The sequence below is a fragment of the Narcine bancroftii genome, chromosome 3, assembly GCF_036971445.1.
Source record: "Narcine bancroftii isolate sNarBan1 chromosome 3, sNarBan1.hap1, whole genome shotgun sequence".
Taxonomy (NCBI): Eukaryota; Metazoa; Chordata; class Chondrichthyes; order Torpediniformes; family Narcinidae; genus Narcine; species Narcine bancroftii.
Window position 1 is genome coordinate 27,510,420 of NC_091471.1, and position 20,101 is coordinate 27,530,520.

The 20,101-nt window shown below is 42.3% G+C and overlaps 1 protein-coding gene across 4 annotated transcripts in view; it reads left to right on the top strand.

Annotated features, from left to right (window-relative positions):
- The window catches only part of polr1a (RNA polymerase I subunit A), a 217,102-nt gene that overhangs the window by 163,379 nt on the left and 33,622 nt on the right, over positions 1 to 20,101 (top strand). For all 4 annotated transcript variants that reach the window (XM_069923650.1, XM_069923651.1, XM_069923653.1 and 1 more), the window contains 5 exons: positions 1,215 to 1,372; positions 10,506 to 10,635; positions 14,211 to 14,327; positions 18,381 to 18,635; positions 18,829 to 19,029. In XM_069923650.1, the coding sequence (XP_069779751.1) occupies positions 1,215 to 1,372; positions 10,506 to 10,635; positions 14,211 to 14,327; positions 18,381 to 18,635; positions 18,829 to 19,029 (861 nt within the window). The remainder of the gene's footprint in view (positions 1 to 1,214; positions 1,373 to 10,505; positions 10,636 to 14,210; positions 14,328 to 18,380; positions 18,636 to 18,828; positions 19,030 to 20,101) is intronic.

Sequence of the window (20,101 nt, forward strand, 5' to 3'; positions counted from 1 at the left end):
CTCTTGGACTGTATTGGAGTATAGAACAATGAGAGGGGATCTCATCGAAACATTTCCAATGCTGAAAGGATTGGACAGAGTAGGTGTGAATAAGATGTTTCCCTTGGTGGGTGAATCCAGGACAAGAGGTCACAGTGTTAGAATTAGAAGGTACCCATTAGAGAGGAGGAGAAATTTCTTTAGCCAGAAGGTGCTGGATTTGTGGATTTCGTTGGCACATACAGCTGTGGAGGCCCGATCACTGGGAGAGTTTAAGGGGGAGATTGATAGGTATCTAATTAGTCAAGGTTATGGGGAAAAGGTCAGAACTTGAACTAAATGTGAGAACACTTTAGCTCAGGATTTGCAGAGCAGACTTGGTGGGCCAAATGGCCTGCTTCTGTTGTTTTAGCTTGTGATCTTGTTAAAAAAATTGTTAGTTGATTGAATTTGCAGAAGAACACTCAATGCAGTTTGTGACATACCTTTTATTCATTTTACTGCCTCTCTCTCTGAATTGTGCAATGCCTGCGATATTGAAGGACAAATCAAAATGGTTTTTCTGCTTGCAATTGAATATTGAAGCTATATAAAGTCAGGAAGTTAAGATGCAGCAGCATAATGTTTTGGGATACATTTGGATGTTAGATGTATAGGAAGGATGTGGAAACTTTGGACAGAATCCCAAAGAGGTTCACCAGGATATTACCTGGATTAGAGTAAAAGCTACAAGAAGAAGTTGAACAGAGAGGAATTTTTCTTCCGGACAATTGCAAAAGCTGAGGGGCAACCTAACAGAAGTAGATAAAATTGTGTGAAGAATAAATACGAGAGATAGTCAGAGGCTTTTTGCCCCAGAATGGAAAATCCAAAGGGCATAGGTTTAAGGTGAGAGGGGAAGTTTAAAATTAGCTTACAATGCGTCTTTTTTTTCCCCCATACAGAGGATGGAAGGTGCCTGGAATGTACTGCCAGGAGAAGTGATGGAAGCAGATATGACAGTATTTTTTAAGAAGTATTTAGGCAGATATACGAAGAGGCAAGGAATAGAACAATACAGACCATGTGCAAGCAGATGGGATCAATTAGATTGGCTTCATGGTCAGAGTAGATATGGTGGACGAAGGATGCGTTCACATAATAGACTTTTCTATGTCCCTCCTTCTAGCTTTTAGTTTGCATTTCTGGGTCTGCTTGTCATGTTAACATGGATTTTTAAAATATATACGTTTCAGGTTTTACACAAAATCGAGGTGAAGGATTCCTTTCGGATTCAAAACAAGCTGGAGAAGTTCAGGATTTATCAAATAAAATTTTATTTTCTTGATTACAAACTATATCGAAATGAAAAGTGCTTGACACCAGATGATTTATTGCATTATATGGAGACCAGGTAACAGCTTATGCAGCGGTTAACACTTTGATCATTGCATGTTGATCTTGTTGAGAAGAGTTTCTGATTTCCTGCCATTCAGAAAAGTGGCTCTGCATCAGAAATATCTATTCTCATCTAATTGCATACATGATTATACACTTGTTTATAATGTTTAGTGTACAGAAGTAGGGTTCCACAGGATTCTGTTCATGTTCCATCAAATCAGTATTAATTTTTAAGCGGAGTTTAATATTCACCTCTTGATTGTCCTCCCTTGTCAGCTTCAGACCATAATAAATAGGAGCAGGAAATAGTGAAGGAACATCCTGATCTGCGTGTGTGATACAACTTGTGTATTTAGTCACAACATGAAATGCAGCACATCATCATCTTTAGGCTCATGCTACATACTGTTCTATCCACAGTTACAATGTATTGGCGAAATAACTTGTTATGTGGAAAATAAACATGGCTAGACCATAAGCATTTAAAAGTATTTCAGGCATCCTATGGCATAGGTGCTCGGTGGTTTGTAAGGGATTATTTAAGGTGGTAGGGGAGTGGAAAAAAAGGTTGAGAATCACAGCTCCAGACATAAGGACTATCCGAGTCTTTTTCAGTCTTCAGCTGTATTTTGCTAAATGCCATTGTGGCAGATTGTACCACTTACCATATATTTTGCCGGTACAAGTTTACCCCCATTTTTCAGCCTAATTTTAAATGTTTTATGGTATATCCAGCATTTAAGTCAGCCCCCATTTTCTGGCTGCCTGATGTATAAGTCAAGCCCCAAAGCTCACGATGCCTGAGATGAGCTGTTGACCGGCATATACATGACCACCCCCCCCACCCAAAGATCGTGCAGATTGATCTGCTGGGCATTGGCTGGAGGTGATTGCTATCATGGAGGGTCCATCAACACAACACAGCACACAACGAAATTGTGAAGTGAGTTTTTAGTTGAAAGTGATAGAAATGGCCAAGAAAACCAACAACTGCGGTGCTGCGAGGAAATTTGATGTGCATGAGAAGTTGGTAAGAGATTGGAGGAAGAAGGAAGAGACTTTAAGGAAAATACCAAAAAAACAATGTTCTTTGAGAAAAGAGAATCACTCATTGGCCAGAGTTGGAAAATCACGTTGCAGAATGAGTACATGAACAGAGGCAAGATTGCTGGAGTTGCCTGAAATAAATTGCACTGCAGGGGACCAAGTTTGATCCAGACCTCATTAAAGATTTTGAGACTACAGTCGGCTCATGAACAGGAAAATCTGGTATTACACCAAAAAACAGAAATTGCACAGAAGCTACCAAAAGATTTTGATCATAAAGTTGTAAGTTTTCACCATTTATTATACGGAACGGGCGGAAACACTAGTTTGCATTGGCAAATATAAGAATCATAGGCGAAACCCCCATGAAGTTTGACATGATAGGCAACAGAACAATGGAATGGAAAGGTGTTAAAACTGTAAACTAGAAGTACCAGCTATGAAAGGACCAGATTTACTGTGGTGTTACCGTGCATGGACAATGGGACAAAGTTAAGACCTATGGTCATCTTAAACGCAAAATTAAACAGAAAATGAAATTCTCTGCAGGTATTTTTGTCTGTTTTCATGAAAAATTCTGTATAGACAATGTGTGGAATGGGTGGCCAGGAGATTTACACAAAGAATGGAGTTTGCTAGTCTGGGTTAGGTTTCTTAGCCACTTAACTGAGAAGGCTAAAAGTAGATTAGCACTACATGATACTTACATGGCAGTTATCCTGAGTGGTTTGATGTCTATATTACAACTCTCGATGTCTGCTTCAACAAGCCATTCAAAGACTGTGCGCGAGGAATGGAATACGTGGATGTTGAGTGCAGAAAAGTCGCTTACAAATGGCGGGGCAAAGTGAGCTGCATCACTTGATGTGCTGTGTGACTTCATGCTCAAGGCACAGGACAAAGTTAAGTAGAGGTTGTGATAAAATCATTTAAAAAGTACAGTGTCTCTTGTGCAATTGATGGCACAGAAGATGATTTATTGTGGGACACTGATGATGAATCTGAAACTGCCTCATCACACACAGACTGGGACACATATGATGACTGTTTAAACAGTGAGAGTATGGATGTGCTTGCTGCCATTTTTGCTTCAGACGATGATAGATTGATTTTGGAGGATTCTAAATGTGTTGTTGCTTTCAGACAATGATAGTGATTTTGAAGGGTTCTAATTGTGTTGTTGTTTTCAATAAAAATCTCAATGAAAATCTGTCGGGTCTTTTTGGTTTTTCAAAGGTCAACTTGTACGCCGGATCACCGTGGATTGGATTTTGAGCTGAATTTAAGGTCTCAATAAGTCGACCCCCATTTTTTGAGAGATTTTGTTTGGGTTTCACGACTTAACTTATACAAAGACCCCAGTACATGATGGGGTCAAAGCAGCAGACTGGCAGCACAAGGCTGGGCAGTTTCTTTTTCTCTGTCTGAGTCGGCAGGTCAGCTCGCATTCTCGACCATGGTTAACGACATTTGAACTGAATTGTTGAATTATTAAACTTAATGTTTGAACTGACTTGTTAAACAATTTTAAACGTGTTTAAACTTGTTAAACGTGTTTGTACAACTCAAAAACAACTACAGTGGTGACTCCGATGATCCAAAATGGCCTCTTTTGGATTGCAAAATGTTGGAAGGAGACTATTCAGGTCTACAGAACGCAGTTTTACTCAAACTGCCCACCTTCTGGACATCACAGCTGCAAGTATGGTTTGAACAAGCCAAAGCCCAATTTTACATACGCCAGATAACAGTCGACGCCACAAAGTTCTGCTACGTGGTCAGTGCACTGGGCCAGGAAACCGCTGGGTGCATCATCGATTACCTTCACCAACCAACAACTGATAATAAGTACAAAGGGATCAAAATGCTCCTCAAGCATACATTCGGACTCTCCCACCACGAAAGGGGAGGAAAACTGCTTCACGTGGATGGGCTAGGCAACTGCAAACCATTCACACTCATGAACGAAATGCTCACAGGATGGAGCATGGATGGACACAGGACCTGCCTCCTCTTCGAACAGGTTTTCCTTGAGCAAATGCCTGAGGACATCCGCCTGTTCCTCTCGGATGATGATTTCACCGAGCCCTGACGGCTGGCGGCAGCCCGTTCATGATGCAAGCCAAACAGCAGAGGGAAACAACTAGCAACCGAGTGGTGGCTGTGCCTCACCAGGTGATACAGACAACCCCAGCCTCCAAGGAAAGAGTGGTTCTGACAGCCTAGCATCAGTAAGTACAAGTGGTGCCACTACAACCAAAGATGGGGCTCTGTGGCCTGCCGATGCCGACTACCCTGCACGCATCCAGGAAACACCTCGGCCAGCCGTCGGTAGTGGCAATGGTGGCCGGCCAAAAAGATCAACTCCTCTACATCTGGGATCGTCATTAGGGGCCACCTTTTCTCATTGACATGGGAGCGAAGGTCAGTGTGTTGCCCCCATCGAGCATTGGCACTTGTTCTGAAAAGAGGGGGCCTCCTTTGACTGCTGCCAACAGCAGCAGCATCAAGACATACAGGGTCTGCATGATTCCCCCTTAACTTCAACTCCTCCCATTTCAAGAGGACCTTTACCATCGCCGACATCTCACAGCCACTGCTGGGTACCGACTTCCTCCGGGCACAGTCCCTGTTGGTCAATTTGAAAGGACAATGTCTCGACACTTCATCAATTCGAAGATATTTGAATTGATCGCCTTGTTCCATGCCGAATTGACTGCACCTCACCTCGGCTCGGTGACCTTCTCTGACAACAAGTATGCCAAGATCTTAGCCAATTTCTCGACATCATAACTCCTCAGTTCACAACAGCCAGCTCCAAGCATGAGGTGCAGCACCATATCCCCACCACCGGACCACCAGTCCATGCACATGCACGCAGGGTGCCCCTCAAAAAGCTCCAACTGACCAAAAACGAGTTCCGCAGGATGGAGGAAATTACCTTTGTTCACCTTTCAAACAGCCCATGGGTGTCCCTGCTTCACATGGTCCGCAAAATGTCTGGGGCCTGGAGACCCTGTGGGGATTACTGCCATCTTAACAAGGTCACAACAGTTTACCAGTACCCTGTCCCTAAACATCCAGGACTTCATGGCAAACCTGGATGGTTCCAAGTAATTTTGCAAGATCAACCTGGAACGCAGCTACCACCAGATTCCAGTCCATCCAGATGACATCCCAAGATAGCTCTCATCACCCAATTCAAGCTCTTTGAGTTCCTGCGCATGCCCTTCGGCCTCAAGAATACTGCCCATGCTTTTCAAAGACTTAAGGACACAGTAGGCCGTGGGCTCGACTTCGTGTTCATCTACCTCGATGACACCCTCATCGCCAATCTCTCTCGCAAGTAACACTGCGCACACCTCCTACAACTCTGCCAGAGGCTCAAGAAGCATGGCCTGGCAAACAACCTTGCCAAGTGTCAGTTTGGCCTCACTTCCATCAACTTCCTCGGCCACCACATCAACCAGTAGGGAGCGGTCCCGCTCCTGTCCAAGGTCGAGGCCATTCGTAAGTTTCCCAAACCCTCTACTGTGAAGGAAGTCCAAGAGTTTGTCAGCATGGTCAACTTCTATCACTGTTTCATGCCAAAAGCAGCGAAGATAATGCAATCGCATTTCAAGGTCCTGGGCAATAAGCCAAAAGAACTAGTTTGGGACAACGCGGTCACGACTGCATTCAGCAATGCTGGCAAAGGCAGCAATGCTGGTATATGCAGTGCTGGTATATCCACTGCTTACGGTTGATGCATCTGGCACAGCCGTGGGCAGGGTGCTGGAGCAACTGATCAACGGTAGCTGGCGGCCCCTCACCTTTTTCAGTTGTCACCTGATACTCCCCGAATAGAAATATAGCCCTTTCGACTGGGAACTCCTCGCTATCTGACATTTCTGCTACTTTCTCAAGGGCAGGGACTTCACTGCTTTCATGGACCACAAACCACTCATGTTTGCCTTACCAAAGTGTCTGATCCTTGGTCAGCTCAACAGTAGCACCAACTGACGTACATCTCGGAATACGCGACTTCTATCCAGCACATCTCGGGCAAGAGCAAGCAGATCGCAGATGTGTTCTCCCATACGGCCATCAATGGCATCCACACTCTGGCCTAGGTGTCGACTACACAGCCATGACAGCCGCGCAGTGAGAGGATGAAGAGATGCTTGCCTACCACACTGCCATCTCAAACCTAAAGTTAGAGTTTGTGAAATTTGGGCCCACTGACACCACGCTCCTCTATGATGTGTCTTCAGGACAGCCAAAATCCTTCATCTCTGGTGCATGGTGACGCTAAATCTTTGACATGGCTCATGGCCTAGCTCACCCTTCCATTCAGGCAACAAAAGAACTTATTGCAGCCAAATACATGTGGCATGGGTTGCGCAAACAGGTTGACAACTGGGCCAGAGCGTGCTTCCCCTGTCAAAGCTCCCAAGATTCAATGACACATAAAGACGCTGCTGCAGAATTTTGCTCCAACACACCGAAGTTTTGACTACAGCCACGTCAACATCGTGGGGCCGCTGCCCCCATGCAGAGGTGTCACCCACCTTTCCGCCATCATAGACAGATTCACAAGATGGCCAGTGGCCGTCCCACTCTTGGACACCTCCACTGTAACCTGTGCACGTGCCCTCACCACCCACTGGATAGCCTGTTTCAGATTACCAGCAGACATCTCCTCCAACGGAGGTGTGCAGTTCACCTCTGGGCTGGGGGTATCAATGGCCCGGCTTTTTGACACTACACAACAGCCTACCACCCGCAAGCAAACTGCATAGTGGAGTGTTTTCACCGGCACATGAAGTTGTCCCTCAAGGCACGTCTCACAGGCCCAGACTCGATGGACGAATTACCATGAATTATGCGAGGCATACGCACGGCCTTATACGTACAGCGCCCCACTTACGGTACTGGGGACTGGGTACCAGGGGACTTCATCTTGGCAGGGCGTGGAGATCAAGAACTGCCCATGATGATGCTGACACGGCTCCATGAGAAGGTGGGCACGCTTTCTGCAGTCCCAACGTCCCAATGCAGTCTCACCACCACATACATCCCACCCAACCTCCAAGACTGCCAGTACATTTTCCTGTGCTGAGATTCCCACCATGCACCCTCTGCAAAAGCCATTCAAGGGGCCTTTCAGTGTACTACAAAACAATGCCACGGTTTTCATCATCGACGTGGGCGGCAGACCCGAGACTGGCTATGGACCATCTCAAGCCGGCACACTTGGACATTGACCAACTAGTACAAGTGGCACAACCCTAACGCAGAGGGCATCCACCATCACAACCAAACCCGCCCTCAACTCCACCCAACCACCTCCAATACGCCAGTTCAGTGAGGCGGGAGGGGAATCATCTGGCGGATCATGCCACTTAGTTCTCGAACCATCATTCGAGAGTCGGTGTGATGGGGTCGAAGCAGCAGACTGGCAGTGGAAGGTTGGGCAGTTTCTTTTTCTCTCTCTCTGAGTCAGCAGGTCAGCTCGCGTTTTCGTCTGTGGATGACGACATTTGAACTGAACTGTTGAATTATTAAACTTAATGTTTGAACCTACTTGTTGAACAATTAAACTCCGTGTACAACTCACAAATGACTACAACTGGAATTGAGAATATATTCTGTTTGTCCTTTAATAATGTATATTTGGACAGAGAGTTTTTTCACCAGGCAACAATTGATGAGGAAATGTTCTGTGTGTATTTGGAAACCACAGCAAGAGTGTAAGAAAGGTTACTTTGACCAGGACAGAACCTTCTAATCTGAAGATTATGTTCAAGCCAGTCCCTAGAGCAGTGGTTCCCAACCTTTATTGTGCCCCGCACCCCTAAAAATTTTTAATATGTTCTCGCACCCCTTAAAGTAATAATTTATTTAAGAATAAAGGTAAAGGTGACCAAAACAAATTTGTATAATCAATTTTATAAATATATAAACAAAAGTGAAACATATGGATAAGAAAAAATATTACAACAAATTAAATTTGCATAAACACTACAAAAAAATTAAATTTTCATCCATACATGAAATTTCTTTAAAAAAATTAAAGAACTAATGTTCAAATGTTCATAAGCCAATTTAAATTTAATGACTCTTTTGTTCCTGTTTATTGCTTAAGAGTTTTTCAAAGCGTGGCACTTTGTTGATGATAGCAGGCCGCGTGTCTGCCTGGGCACCCAAGCGATTTCTAGATTTTGTCTTGATTGACAAAAGGGCTCTAAATCCAGACTCGCATAAGTATGTCGTCGTGAATGGGATGAGCACAGTTAGTGCTTTTTCACAAAGTCTTGGAAACATGTCCATTGCCGAACACCAATATTGTACCAAACTTTTGCTTTCAAACTGCATTTCAAGAACACAATTTGTGTGCAGTTCAATAAGATCTTCCTTCAGCTCTTCATCATCCAACATATTATCCAAATTGAAAGAGTATGGATTTATAAAAAAAACCGAAATGTTATCTCGTACCCCCTGGAATGCTATTTCACACCCTTGGTTGGGAAACACTATCCTAGAGTGTTGCAACCAAAAATTGTGTTAATGCTACAACAGTATGCAGCCTTCTGTTAGTTTGGTGGTTTTGACAACTGCCTTGATCACCCTGATATGTGGTTAAATAAGTTTCTTTGTGCAATCTATTGGTGCCTATTGTTATGGGCCATGAACTGACCTTTTGGACTGTCATCATAATGGATGGAATTCTGCTAGAAACTCTTTGTGACTTGTGGCGCAGCTGGGTCGAGTTGTGCAGACAGAGAGAATGGAAAGTTCAGAACGGCAGTTGGAGCAGCAGAACTGCAGATGGAGCGGCGGAGACCAGCTGGAGAGCTGTGTGAAAGGCACATGCCTCATAAATTAATGAACTAACTGTTCTATAACACAACTTGAGAACCGAGGAAAGTCATCTAAGGATGCCTTGAAAAACAATATGTAAGCTTACGGCAACTCAATATCAATGATTTCTCTCTCCAACATTCAATACGATGTCCTTTTGTTATTTAGTTGGAGGAATTGAATTTGGACATTGAGCTTTGGGATTGAATTCCGTCGACTGTGTTTTCGGACCAACTTAACTTGACTGACCTGATGTTTTTGGGGATTTTTCTCTTTTTGAATATTGGGCACAGACTGGAATGTTCTGGGTTATTTTTACATACACACAGTTTATGAACATTTGATATCTGTATATTCATAATAAGATACTTATAGTGGGGTTAATTGGGTTAAGACATTATATTGTTAATAGTCATTAATAAATCTAAAGTTTTAACCCTTTGGAATTGTGTCTTCTGTTACTGCTGGTTTGAGGCATAACACTATCTTCTCTTCACGTGTGGCGAGTTATTAATTCAGAGCAAATTCATTGACCCACATCTCATGCCCACCGCTAAGCAGTTTTTTTTCTCCAGCTCGGTGCGCCGTTACCTTTCTCTAGGCAAGCCTGGTCCAGGTCCCCAAAATCTTAATCATGCGATGAATGAATTGGTTTATTTGAAAGGAAGTTACCAACCAAAAAATGCTGGGTCCTCTAGCAATGTTGATAATGATTAATATCAAAGCAAGGTCTCCTACTCTTTCAAAGACTGCGGTGCACCATCTGGCCATCTGGTGTAGGGCACATATCATTAAGCTGGAAAAGCTTCTTAAAAATATTTCCTGAACCTTGGAAGCTTGAATTATGAAGGTGGATAGGCTGAGGCCTTTCTCCCTGGAGCATAGCAGGTTAAGGGGGACGTTTATCCAGAGGTTTTTAAATCATGAGGTGCAGGGGTAAGGTTCATAGTCATTTCTCAGGGTAAGTGAATCTCAAACTAGATGGCATAGATTTCTGAGAGGGGGAAGAGGCAAAAAGGACTTGAAAGGCATCTTTTTTCACCCATAGAACAGTAAAGACCAGTATAATTGCATAATTTAAAAGACCTCTTGACAGGTGTATGAATAGGAAAGATTTAGAGATTTATGGGCCAAACTCAGGCAATTGGAACTAATTTGGATAGATTACTTGGTCAGCATAGAAAAGTTGGGTTGAAGGGCCTGTTTCCGTTCTGTACAGTTCAATTACTCCATGATCCTTTTTGCTTTTTGTTCAGGTTCCTCCGTCTATTGCTTGAGAACATTAAAAAGATGAGTGGTAAACTGGGTTCATTTAAAGTTGTCAATACACGGAAAGCAACACAGAAGGATCTGGATCAAGATTCTGGAGAAGGTGATGGGAATCAGGTGAGAACAGGCTCGTAAAGTGGGTTCCCCCCACTACCCCTCCCCCAGGTTCTCTTTTCCTTTGTTCAGCTTCCTCATTTCCTTCTGCCTATCACCCATTGCCTATCCATCTGGGATTTGTTTCCCCTTGGCTACCCTGCCTATCCCCTCCCCAGTCTGATTCCATCCCTATCTCCCCCTTCTCTCTCTCTCTCTCTCTCTCTCTCTCTCTCTCTCCCTCTCTCTCTCTCAATGACTCCATCTGCTCACTTTTTACCATATTGGTTACCCCAGCAGCCTTTTTCACTACCTTGTTCACCTGTGTCACTATTTTGATGGAACAATGTACCTGTACCCCTGTATCTCTGTTCTGAAACACATTCCAGAGCCTACCATTTACTGTGCAAGTCCTATATTCTACCAAAGTCCAATGCCTTGACATGTCTGAATTAAATTCACTCAGTTAAAATCCATTTGAGGTTGGAGGGAGAGAAAGACTGGGTCCAAGCATCACAGAGTGAACCCAGTTTCTCTCTCTCCAACCTTTTCCTCCCTAATGCTGCTGGTTCCTGACCTCTGCTCACAAGCTACCTTTCAAAAGAGGCTATCCCACAAGGCAACTGTTCCTCCAGGGCTGGGAGGACTGCAGTAAATAGATTTTCCAATGAGATTCAGAAGCTGTAGGCTAAAGCTTTGTATTATTTTCCCTGCCCACTAATCCTCTCGATCTGTCCCCAGTACTCTCTTTATTTTTTAAAAAAAAAAGTAATTTCCTATTGCTAAGTTTTCCTCTTGAGGTCACCACTTCTGTAAGCAGGTAGTTTTTTGCTTTTCTAAATAGAGGGAAGAGTTCAAAATAAAGAGAGAAATTAATAGAAATTAACTTTTACAAGTTGCGTTATCAGTGTCTTTAGCTCTTCGACGTGCACACCCATTTGGCTTGTCTGGTTTGTACCAGTGTTTCTCAACCTGTGTTGTAAAAACACAATGCTGGAGAGAGTCAGCAGGTCAATCAATTTATATAGCAAAGATAAAAATACATAACCAATGTTGTGGGCTTGAGCCCTTCAAGGTAGTCCTTCCTGAAGGCTTTAGGCCTGAAAAGTTGGTTATGTTATATCTTAATGAAGGGCTCAAGCCTGAAATGTTTGTTGTGTATCTTTATTTTTGCTATATAAATATGCTGTTTGACCTACTAAGTTTTTATTGTGTTTTCATTTCTATCACAGTATTTGCAGACATTTGTTTTACTCTTCTCAACCTGCAGCCTCTTTGTGATAGGTGGTCTGTGGCAAATAATGCTGATGTCATAAAAATTGATTTTTGAATGAGATTACAGGTTTGTTGGCTAAAAGAATTAAAGTTATCAAAACATTTTACCACGAAAAGAAAGTGAAAATCTGGTTGGTGGGCTGGCAAGGGCTCAAATTTGCAATCAATTTAACTTTCATACCATGCTCGCACAATAGGATGACATAGCATTTCTCGAGGACCACGGAGCACATTAACATAGATGTAAAGTTAGGAAAGTAGTTAACAATCCCCACAAGAATGATAAGACTGTAGCAGTGTCCTTCCCATGGCCAGCGTCAATGTCATAGTTAGAATCAGTCGGCTGTATTTGGCAGGCAACATTGTTCATGTGCCCATCAAGACTCCCAAAATAGGCTGTCCTAAATTCTGTAATGAGGCAAAATGAACATGTGGCCAGAAGAAAAAAAATCAAGAGAGTATGCAAAACCTCTTTCACGAAAATGTAACACTCCCACCCAGCTCCTGGGGATCTCTGGTCCATTACTACGGAGCTTTAGAGTCATTCAGTGTGGAAACAGGCCCTTTGGCCCAATGCCCACCTCGATCAAAATGTCCCACCCACACTAGTCCCATCTGCTTGCATTTGGCCTAGACCCCTCTAAACCCAACCTATCCTAACCCTGAGATTCTTTTTTTCTGCTGGTGAGGCAGAATTACCACTTAAAAACAAATTGACTGTGAAATACAGAGAAAATTTAAAAAATCAATAAAGTGCACAACTAAATCGGTCCCTGATTGAGTTTGTTATTGAGGAGTCTGATGGTGGAGGGGTAGCCGTTGTTCCTGAACTTGGTGCGAGTTTTGTGGCACCTATACCTCTTTCCTGATGGTAGCAGTGAGAACAGAGTGTGTGCTGGACAGTGAGGACCCTTGATCATCGCTGCTGCTCTCCGATGGCAGTGTTCCCTGTAGATGTTGTCGATAGTGGGCAGGGTTTTGACTGTGATGTCCTGATCTGGAATGCACAGCCTGGAAAGGAGGTCTAAGATGATTCAACTTTAACTTTCAGAAATAAATTGGATAGTTAAAAAGGAAAAAAATGTCCATGGTGAAAAACAACTCCAAAGGTAGACTGTTGGGTAACTTTTGGGCTGAATGGCATCCTTCAGTGGTGTAATACACTATAATTGAGTTTCATAATCCTGCCATTAATAATTTTCCCAAACGTTACCATGAGGGGGGTCTGAAGTTTGCTTCTCTTAATGTTAAAATTAAATCACAAAAGTCTGTAAACACAGTGATTGAAATAAAAATAAAAAATGCTGGAGAAACTCAACAGGTCGAACAGTTTCCTTTATGTAGCAAAGGTAAAGATACCTAACTGATGTTTTGGGCTTGAGCCCTTCGTCAATGTATGAAAAAATGCTGGCAGGCATCCGAACAAAAGATTATGGGGGGGGGGGGGGGGTAAGAGGGGTGGCAAAGGCAGGGGATAATAGGTGGAGAAAAGAGGGGGGGGAACAGCAGCAATGAGGGAGGAAGGATGGCTTGGTGGGTGGAAGAATTGGAAAGAAGGAAAATGGGAGGGGAAAGAAAAGGTGAGCAGGTTTAGTGGAAAGCAGTAAAGTCAATGCTAATGCCATCTGGCTGGAGGGTGCCCAGATGGAAAATAAGGTGTCGCTCCTCCAATTTGCGGTGGTCTAGGTGGGATAGTACACAAGACCACGGACAGACGTGAGTGTGAGAGTGTGACTCGGAATTGAAATGGTTGACCACTGGGAGGTCGCTGTTGTTGCGAACAGATAGGAGGTGCTTAGCGACATGATCTCTCAATCTGCGACCAGTCTCTCCGATGTAAAGAATGCCACAAAGAGAGCACCAGATTTAGTAAATAAGTTCTCTGGATGTACAAGTTGCTTCACTTGAAAGGCCTGTTTGGGGCCCCCGAGACCATGGTGAGGGAGGAGATGTGAGCACAAGTATTGCACCTCCTGCAGGCCACAGGGGAAAGTGCCAGGGGTGCGATGGATAGGGAGGGAATTGCGGAGGGAGCGGACCCTGCAGAAGGCCGAGGGGGGAGGAGAAGGAAAAATGTGTCTAGTAGTGAGATCCTGTATTCATGTTTTACTCTTAATGTTTGTCAGTAATAGGTGATATTGGTCTTGTAAGCATTTGCTGGTCCATTTTAATGTAATATTGTATTAAACTGTTCTGCATTTGGTTAGGAATGTGCCATTTTTCTAGAATTGCATTCTTGAGGATGATAATATCCTATTTTGTTCATATCTGATGTGTATTTGTTGAATTTTGAATATCGTCACATAATTTATTTTTTGAATAAGATACCAGAAGACCAAGAGTTGACTGGTGAAGAGGAGGTCCCAATCGTTGATGCAGACGCAGATGAAGGAGATGCTGATGCTACAGACGCCAAAAGACGTGAAAAACAGGAAGAAGAGGTATACATGCACTTCAAAAGCTTTTTCCTTCAAACTGAAGTTCTTGGAGATAGATAAAAACTTTCTTTGGCGTATAATTCTTAATCAAAATAAATACTTTAGTTCTATGGTTGTTCCTAATTAGAATATGGAACAGCGCAGCCCACATGTCTGTGCCAAACATAATGTCCAAATCAAACTAAAAATCTGCTGCTTGCACCCAATAAATATCTTTCCTTTCATATGTTTATCTTAAAATCCCTTAAATGCAACTATTGTTTGTGCTTCCACCACTACTCTTTACAGCCGTTGCAGTCACTTACCACTCTCTGTTTAAAATATTTTTGCTGCATATTTCCTCCCCATCAACTTAAACTCCAGTCTGTGCAATATACTCATCATCCATCAGAAGTCAAAGGTAATCAATGTTTCAAGCCTAAGCCCTTTGTCATATTGAATTTCCTTTAAACCCTCTTGTCTGTGACAATTTTACCCTCAATAAGCATTCTGACTGTTCACACTACCAATGCCTCATTGACTTTGCAACAACTATCAGGTTTCCCTTTAGCCTCCTTTGCTCAAGACAAAACAAATTAAGTTTGTACAATGTTTTCCCGTAAGTAAGCCCACTAAATGAGGCAACATTTTGTTTAACCTCTGCTGTATCTTTCCAAGGCCTCCACATTCTTCTCGTAATGGGTGACAAAAAATACACACAGTATTTCAAGAACGGCCTGACCAAAGTTTTGCATACTAGTCAGTGCCGGCAAATGCAACTTACATTTATATTCAAAGCCTAGCCCACTGAACTCAAGCAGACCATAAGCCTTCTTTGCCCATTCACATGACCTCTTTCAATGAGAACGATCAAGATACCATTGCATGTCAATACTTTTAAGAGCTCTACCATTAATTCTATACATTACCCTTAAATTTGACCTCTCTCGCTTGTCTGGATTGAACTACTGCCATTTCCTTGTCCATATATGTAACTGTTCCCTATCCTAGTTACTGATTCTGCAAGTGCAGGAGAACTAGTACAATACACGTAAGTGCTGGAGGAACTCAGCAGGTGTTAGGTCTGCTTTGTTCATGAATGAGTGAGACAAACACCAGGCTGAGTCGAAATCAGGGTTCTTTGTTCTTTATTACCGGATTGTAACACTTGCGACTAAACATGTTAGTCGGAGAATGCATTCTGCCGTTATCAGCAAAATGGTGATTTTTTATACCCTTGGATACATGCTTAGAACATCATCATATCATTACTTGTCCAATGACTAAAACTGTTGCTATCCTTTCCCTGCTAGCTTCCTGCCTCTCAATCCATCAATGTCTCTCTTATCTTGTAAGTACAAGGATGCATTTACATCTTGTTACAGCCCTGTACAGGGCAGGGTAACTCCTTACACATTCCCATCTCATGATGTTTTACCTTACACAGGTCAGGCAGCAACTATGCTTTCAATAGACGCTTCCTAACCTACAGAGTTCCTTCAGCACTTATCTATTGTACTGATCTATATCCTGTAGTATTTTTATCACCATCTCCACCATTCACAACTTCGCCAATCTTTGTTTCATCTGCAAACTTACAAACCCACCCAGCTACTCTTTCATCCCAGTCACAAACAGCAGGGATCCCATCATTGATTCCTGATGAACACCACTGGTCCCAGGCCTCCAGCCTTCCACACTCCTCTCTGTCTCCTATGGGCCAGCCAGTTTTGTTCTCATGCGATCAATTTATCATAGATCCCATGCATCTGCATCTTCTGAATTTTCTTGTTTCATTGTTTGAAATACTAAAGTTTGATCAAGATGAAAAAGAAAGCTGGTAAATACGGAGCATATATTTAGAAAGTGTGGGTATTAATACTTAAATAAATATCAGACATTCCCTTTCTCTTTTCAGTCTATATATATATATATATATATATATATATATACGTGTGTGTATGCGTGATATTTTAAGATATTGAAGATGTACTTCTGTTGTGACTCTCTTTCTTGTCCTGGTCTTTTTTTATTCCTTTGTGTAGTGGGGTGGGGGGGAAGAGTAGGGTTTTTTTTTCTTTTCTTATTTTCTTTTTTTCCTACATTTTATATACATTCACTACATGTATTTGGAATGAATTTGAAATATTATAATTGCTCATTTTGTGGTTTAAAATTAAGTATTCAAAAAAAGATGAAAAAGAAAGCATTGAGAGTTTAGGAAGATGAAGCCCTTAAGGAATATAAAGGGTGGAACAAACAAAGAATCGGGAGGGTTAAAAGGGACCGTGGCATGTCCTTGGTGAATGGGATTAAGGAACCTCCCAATCATTTAATACATATGTTAAAAACAAGATAACTACAGAAAAGGTAGATCCACCTAAGGATAAAGGAAGGAATTTATGGTTGTAGCCAGAGGAAGTGCTTGCTTACTAAATGAGTAAAATACTTTGCATCTGTATTCACCAAGGAAAAGAACTCGGGGCCATGAATGGAATCAGGGAGGGGTATGTTGCCATTAGAGGGCTTATTGACCAAGAAAGAGGAGATGTTTGGTCTCTTGAAGAACACCTTAAAGTCCCCATAATGTGATAGAATTTATCCCAGAATATTGAGGGATTAAAAATAGGAGATTGCTGGGGTCTTTGTGTTCTGATTCACTGTAGGTAAACTCCCAGATGACTGCAGAAAAGTTAGTACTGTTCCTTTTTGCAAGAAAGGCAATCTAGATAATCCAGCAAATTATAATCTGGTGAACCTTCAAAGGAAATTATTGGTGGAGATTCTTATGGACAAAATTTACACTCATTTGGAAAAGCATGGACATCTGGGAATGTCTTTGTGTGGGGAGGTCATGTCTTACAAAGTTGATAATTTTTTTGAGAAGGTAATGAAGGTGATTGATGAGGATTGGCAGTGGTTGTTGTCTACATGGACTAGAGTAAAGCACTTGTCAAGGCAGGCTGATCCAGAAGATTAAATCACATGGTGATTTGGTTGGTTGGATTCAAAATTTGCTTGATCATAGATGACAGAGGGTAATGGGGAAGATGTATTATTCTGATGGAGGTCTGTGACCTGTGGTGTTCTGTAAAGATCAGTGCAGGAACTCTAATATATATATCAGTGATATGGATGAAAATGTAGGTCAGATGAGGAAGACTATAGTAGTGGGAAATTTGGACAGGAAAATGCAATCTGGAGTTTAATCGAGCCAAGTGTGAGGTGGTGTTACACTTGAGGTGTAACACAAGAGGCAAGTTTACAATAAACAGCAGGACTCTTTGGAGCATTGATGTACAGAGGGATTTTGGAAAGAAGTTCATAACTCCCCTAATAATGGCAACACAAAGGTTTAGGGTGGTAAAGAAGGCACATGCCATTCTTGCCTTATTCTTTCTTTAAGTATAAATATTGACAAATCACATTGCAGCTGTCTAAAAATTTGGTTAGGGCATATTTGGAGTATTTTGTGCATTTCTGACTGTCCCTTTACCGGAAGCACATGGAGGATTTGGAGAGGGTGCAGAATAGATACACCAGGATATTGCCTAAATTGGAGAGTATTAGTCCAAGAAGAGATTGGGGAAAACTTGGGGTATTGAATCTGAGGGATGACTGATAGAAGCATTTAAAATTATGGACATCTTAATACAAAAGAGGATAGGTTTAAAGTGAGAGGGGAATGGTTTTAAGGCAAGATTTTTTTTAACAAATCGGAAAGTAGAGGTGTAACAATGCATTAACTGTGCAAATTGAGGTGATCGAATGTTTCTCGTAAGGTCTGCTGCTCGTGGAACCAGGGAGAGTGCCCTCTTTGGTGATCAGTCTGAACAGTGGAGAAGGACCAGTGTTTTTCTTTTTGTGTCTACATGGTCATTTGTTCATCTCTACTTTAATCTATACCATGTTGGTGAGAGAATGCGAGTTTCAAGCCAGAGCAGGATTAATAAACAATTAATTCGGACTTACTCCAATCATCCGTGACTAAGTAGCTCATCATGGATTAAATTTGTCACTACCTTATGGGGCTGAGCTAATAATTTAATTATTTTACTCAACGTGGATATCTTTTAGGTTGATTATGACAGTGAGGAAGAGGAGGCCAGAGATGATGCAGAAGAACCAGAGGAAAACGAAGATGAGGATCTTCCAGGAGACCAGGAACATGAATTCATCAACCAAGACTTTTCTGAATATTCTAATTTTACAGAGAGAAGAAAAAATGATAAAATGGATGGCAAGGATGACCAAAGAGTAAATGCAGTGTTAAATTTACATCCTGCTATCGAAGGTTATAAATATGATGCAATTCACAATCTTTGGTGTGAGGTAAGACAAGAATACTATTATGTCAAAAACAGTACAAAATATTTGGAAACCTTTAAGGTTCTTTTGCTTTGCTGAACTGGATGGCTGGTTACACTGTTCTGAGAAACCCTATGCCAGCAAACTTGCATTTTTTTTAAAAAATTGATCTTTTACCAAGAAGCTACATTCCAGTGATTGCATATTTATTCTACAGGTTAAACTGAAGCTGCCAATTATGAAGGTGCACTTTGATCTTTCCTCGCTAATTATGTCTGTGTCCCAGAACGCAGTTGTTTATGAGACCAGAGGAATCACTCGTTGCCTTTTGAATGAAACAACCAATGGGAGAGGAGAGAAGGAAACAATTTTGAACACTGAAGGAATAAACCTTACCGAGATGTTCAAATATGATGATGTGAGTAAAATATTTTGATAACTATCATTACCTGGAAATTTGGAAAGCGAATAGTTTAGTTTAGACATACAGCATGTTAACAGCACATGAGCCCATGCCACCAAATTACACCCGAGCCCCCAAGGAAAATCCACGCAAACACTGAGAGAACGTACAAACTCCTTATAGACAGCGCGGGTTTTGAACCCAAGTCCCTATCGCTGGTGCTGTAAAGGCGTTGCACTAACCACTACACCAACTGTGCCACCCTAGATAGCTCCAAGACTTGGGAGTTAACACCCCACTGTGTAATTGGATCATGGATTTCCTCACCTCCTGACCGCAATCAGTAAGAAGTTCTCCGCAATCTCCATCAGCATCGGAGCACCACGGGGAGTCACGTGATGGAGTAGTGGCCGGACGGTGAACTCCAGCCCTCTCCAGAAAAGTCGGGAAAAACGAGAGAAAATACAAAGGCACAGAAATACAAGTTAAAGAAAAGTGAATATAAAGGTGGAAAGAAGATGGAGACAAAAGGAGAAAAATCAAAATCAACGGAAAGAAGAGAGGAAGAGAAGACAACGGAGGAACAAGGTGAAGGCCTTACCTGTCCGAAGAGGCCCGCTGTGGAGAGAAGACCCCACTACCTCAGGTCGGTAGAAAGAGAACTACAACAATGGCTCACAGAGCCGAGTAAAAGTGCGCAACCGCGCATGCGCGAGGAGTCGCGCATGCGCGATGCGCATACAAAAAAACACACCGACGGGAGGGGGGACCAGCTGGGGAGTCGATCTCCACAGCCGGCAACGACAGCTGCAGAACACCTGCAGCAAGAAGACACCACAGAAGACAATGGAAACAAGAAAGAAGAGGAGGAAAGGGCAGCAAAGAAACAACAGATGGTCAACCTAGAGGAAGAAGAAGAGGAAGAGGAAGAGTACAGGGAAATAGAAGAAGAAAAGATAGGCAAGGTAAAGGAGGTACTTGCTCTTGTTAGAGGATACATGGAGTCATTTAAAGAATGGCAAACACAGGAATTCAATGATTTAAGAAGAAGAATAAACAACACAGAAAAGAAAATAAATAAAATGGA